The sequence below is a fragment of the Mus pahari genome, chromosome 3, assembly GCF_900095145.1.
Source record: "Mus pahari chromosome 3, PAHARI_EIJ_v1.1, whole genome shotgun sequence".
Classification (NCBI taxonomy): Eukaryota; Metazoa; Chordata; class Mammalia; order Rodentia; family Muridae; genus Mus; species Mus pahari.
In genome coordinates, this window is record NC_034592.1 from 132,979,965 (window position 1) to 132,982,873 (window position 2,909).

The 2,909-nt window shown below is 42.2% G+C and overlaps 1 protein-coding gene across 1 annotated transcript in view; it reads right to left on the minus strand.

Annotated features, from left to right (window-relative positions):
• LOC110317967 (zinc finger protein 431-like) overlaps nucleotides 1-2,214 on the minus strand; it is a 20,294-nt gene extending 18,080 nt beyond the window's left edge. The window contains exon 1 of the mRNA XM_029536997.1: nucleotides 2,115-2,214. Within this exon, the coding sequence (XP_029392857.1) occupies nucleotides 2,115-2,117 (3 nt within the window). The 5' untranslated portion in view covers nucleotides 2,118-2,214. The remainder of the gene's footprint in view (nucleotides 1-2,114) is intronic.
• Between the last annotated feature and the right edge of the window lie 695 nt (nucleotides 2,215-2,909).

Genomic DNA, 2,909 nt, shown 5'->3' on the forward strand with positions numbered 1-2,909 from the left:
TAATACCCACAATTGACTTTTTAAAAAGACAAATATTGCTGAGGGCCAGCCCCAGCATGGGGTGTTTCTTCTTTTTTGTTCGTTCTCCTTGAGGCAGAGGAGGTGGAAGAAAAATTACGAGAAATTTAAGGTTGCTGTAAAATAAAAAGTTTACTTATCTAAGCGTAAGTTACTATACTATTGTAGCTGACCTGCCTTCTGTGATCCTCTGAGGCCAAAAACTGCAGTCTCTGGCACTTAGCACCTCTTCCTCAGGCCACAAAGGATTAAATGGCCTCCGGTTTACCTCAGCAGGGGCTGCGTGGGCTCTAACTTTCAGCCTGCCCGTTGGAAGTCTCAGGAAGAGAAGATATTAGAGAAGTGATTATAGAGTTTATTACTAGTTGTAGAAAGCTTTTTATAAAAGCTAAATAAGGGGGAAAGCGGGGGAATCCTAAGTTGGGGGAAAAGGAAAAAATTCCTCTAAGATTAGTATAACTGGGGAAAGGCAAAAAGTCTCCTCTATGGATCTCTGACCCCTGTGATCTCTTTGTCCTCAGTACTTAGACATCTTCCAGAATGCATGGTCACATGTTACAAGTTCATCACAAGTTCACACACAAAAAAATCAAATCATAAATTGAAATAAAAGTTTACAACAGTGAATGTTTTCATGCGTATCCGTTAGGAGTAATTATCTGGCTAAACATCCATCATCTGTCTCAGCTCCACAGGTTCACTGAAGGTTTAAAACCATCACTAACGTATCAGTGAAGTTTTGTATACATAAACCCAGTTGATATTTCATCTTCTGTCCTAGCACCTCCAATAAATTGTTAGTTGCCTTTGGTTAATTGTTTTACAACCTCTTGGAATGTGCTCTGAGTAGGAGAAAGTCTGGTTACCATCTAAGAGCAATAACTGGTGACTCTTGGGAGAGTTCTAATTGCAGCTTTGTCTATCAGAAAAGGATGTAATAGCAGTCCCATTATAAAAGAGCTTAATAATCACAGATATAATTTTAGGAATTCTTATAGGATCATCTTTAAGACTTAAGTCATCTATTTGTCTAGATAGTACATCTTTGTGGATCTGCAGAGATCTGCTCCAAAGTAGTGTGCTCCTACTTAGTGATTGTTATATATGTTTAATAATAACAGGAAAAGCATATTAATAGCAGGAATCTTTCCTAAAATTAGTCCCTCATAGCCTTGCTTAATGAGGGCTCACCTGTTGCAGATTATATAAAAATTCGAGGCAGGTCACTTCAGGAGCTGTGCCATTCTCCATACATGAAGGCCTCATAGAAAGCCTTGCTGGATCAGGCCAGTCCTCACCACAGCAGTGGTTTTCCTTTTCAGAGTTATCACCCAGTGTAGTCTTGCCCATGTAGCAAAACTATGCTTTGCTCAAGAAGAAAACCAGACCTTTATGGCACACCAGGTCTTAATGTTGGTTGTGACCCTATTTTGCCCCTTAGAGCCACTTGTTAGAGGCTTGTTCTTTGATATCAGGATGGGCCTAATTCATGATTGTAAACCAGATTTGTCTCCTTTGTTATTGTTTGTAGACAAATGTCTGGACAATCCTGGTAAACAAACACATATATTCTAGCATCCTATGATCCGTGGGGTGTCTTAGAGGCAGCCTTCCCTCAGCTACATTCTACCTGGTGTCACTATAAGTTTTGGTACATCCTTTACATCATCGATTTTACGCTTCTGAATCAAAGCTTAATATTGGAGTGCTACCCAACACAGGAGATGCCTTTTACAGCTTCCACAAAAATCAAAGCCAAAGGGATCTTACACCTACAGACTTACANATTAAAGGGTTAAATGCTAAGGCCAGAACTTCCTGAAGATAGCAGAGAAACTAAAGCTCTCCGCGTCTGATTTCTTGCCAAGGATGTCTCCACAAGGAAGCCCTTTCCCCAAATGCTTTGTGCAGATGCAGCCGCCCTAGTGAGGTTATTCAGAGGCCACCTCCGGGTCCAGGGAGAGGACGGGACCACAGGTAACCTCACAAGTCTTTGCTTCTGTCAGGCTGCTGTTTATTACGGAACCCCAGGGACGACTCACGACACTAGTTCCCTCTGCTCAGCCGCCTTTTGTGGGACATGGCCCTGCACTTACCATGTCGGGACTTCTGAGCTTGACTGAGCCGGCACACAGAATAAGCAAAGAAGATACACTCCAGATTGCTCAGCTTCAGAGAGGAGGAACTTGCAGGAAAGCTCCCGGAAAAGCCCGCCTTCTCCTCTGATTACAGGACCGCGTATATGTGCTGATTGGCTAGTGCGTCTTGAGTGACATAAGCACCACCTTTAGGGTTAGAGTGCGCTGAAGGGACAGCGTGGAATAATTCCAGGCACCGGCTGCTAGCCAGAGGCCGGTCCTTTTGCAGATCTGCAGAGCTTTTCATTTCAGTACTTAGGGAGTGTGGATGCGTTCACATAGAGGTTTGCCTACTCCAAAGCACGCTAAGTGAAATCTTCTTCTGAACTTGGTCTCAAGGTAAAAGCAGAGATTTTTAAGAGGATTCTTAGCTCAAAGTCATGCAGAATTATATGTAAATTTAAAAAATGATGGACAGAAATGCCTGTGGGATGTTCATCTTGTACTACAAGGTCTGAGCTGAAAATCAAGAAAATGACACTGTAAAAGTAGATTGCTCAGGAGCCAATGCTACCTGCTAAATATGATATGTGATCTAACCAATAAATATATCAATGCCACAATTCTCAAATATAGAAAAGAAAAAGAACACAAATGCCAAAATGCCAAGGACCAAACTTGCCTATGTACGGGTTCCTAAGAGTAACGTATTTGAGAGCAGCAGGAAAACAAGCAACTTGAAATCAAATCATGGGTCCAAGCTGGTGGCACTGCTTCTGCTTGCTTGTTTCTCTCTCTCTCTCTCTCTCTCTC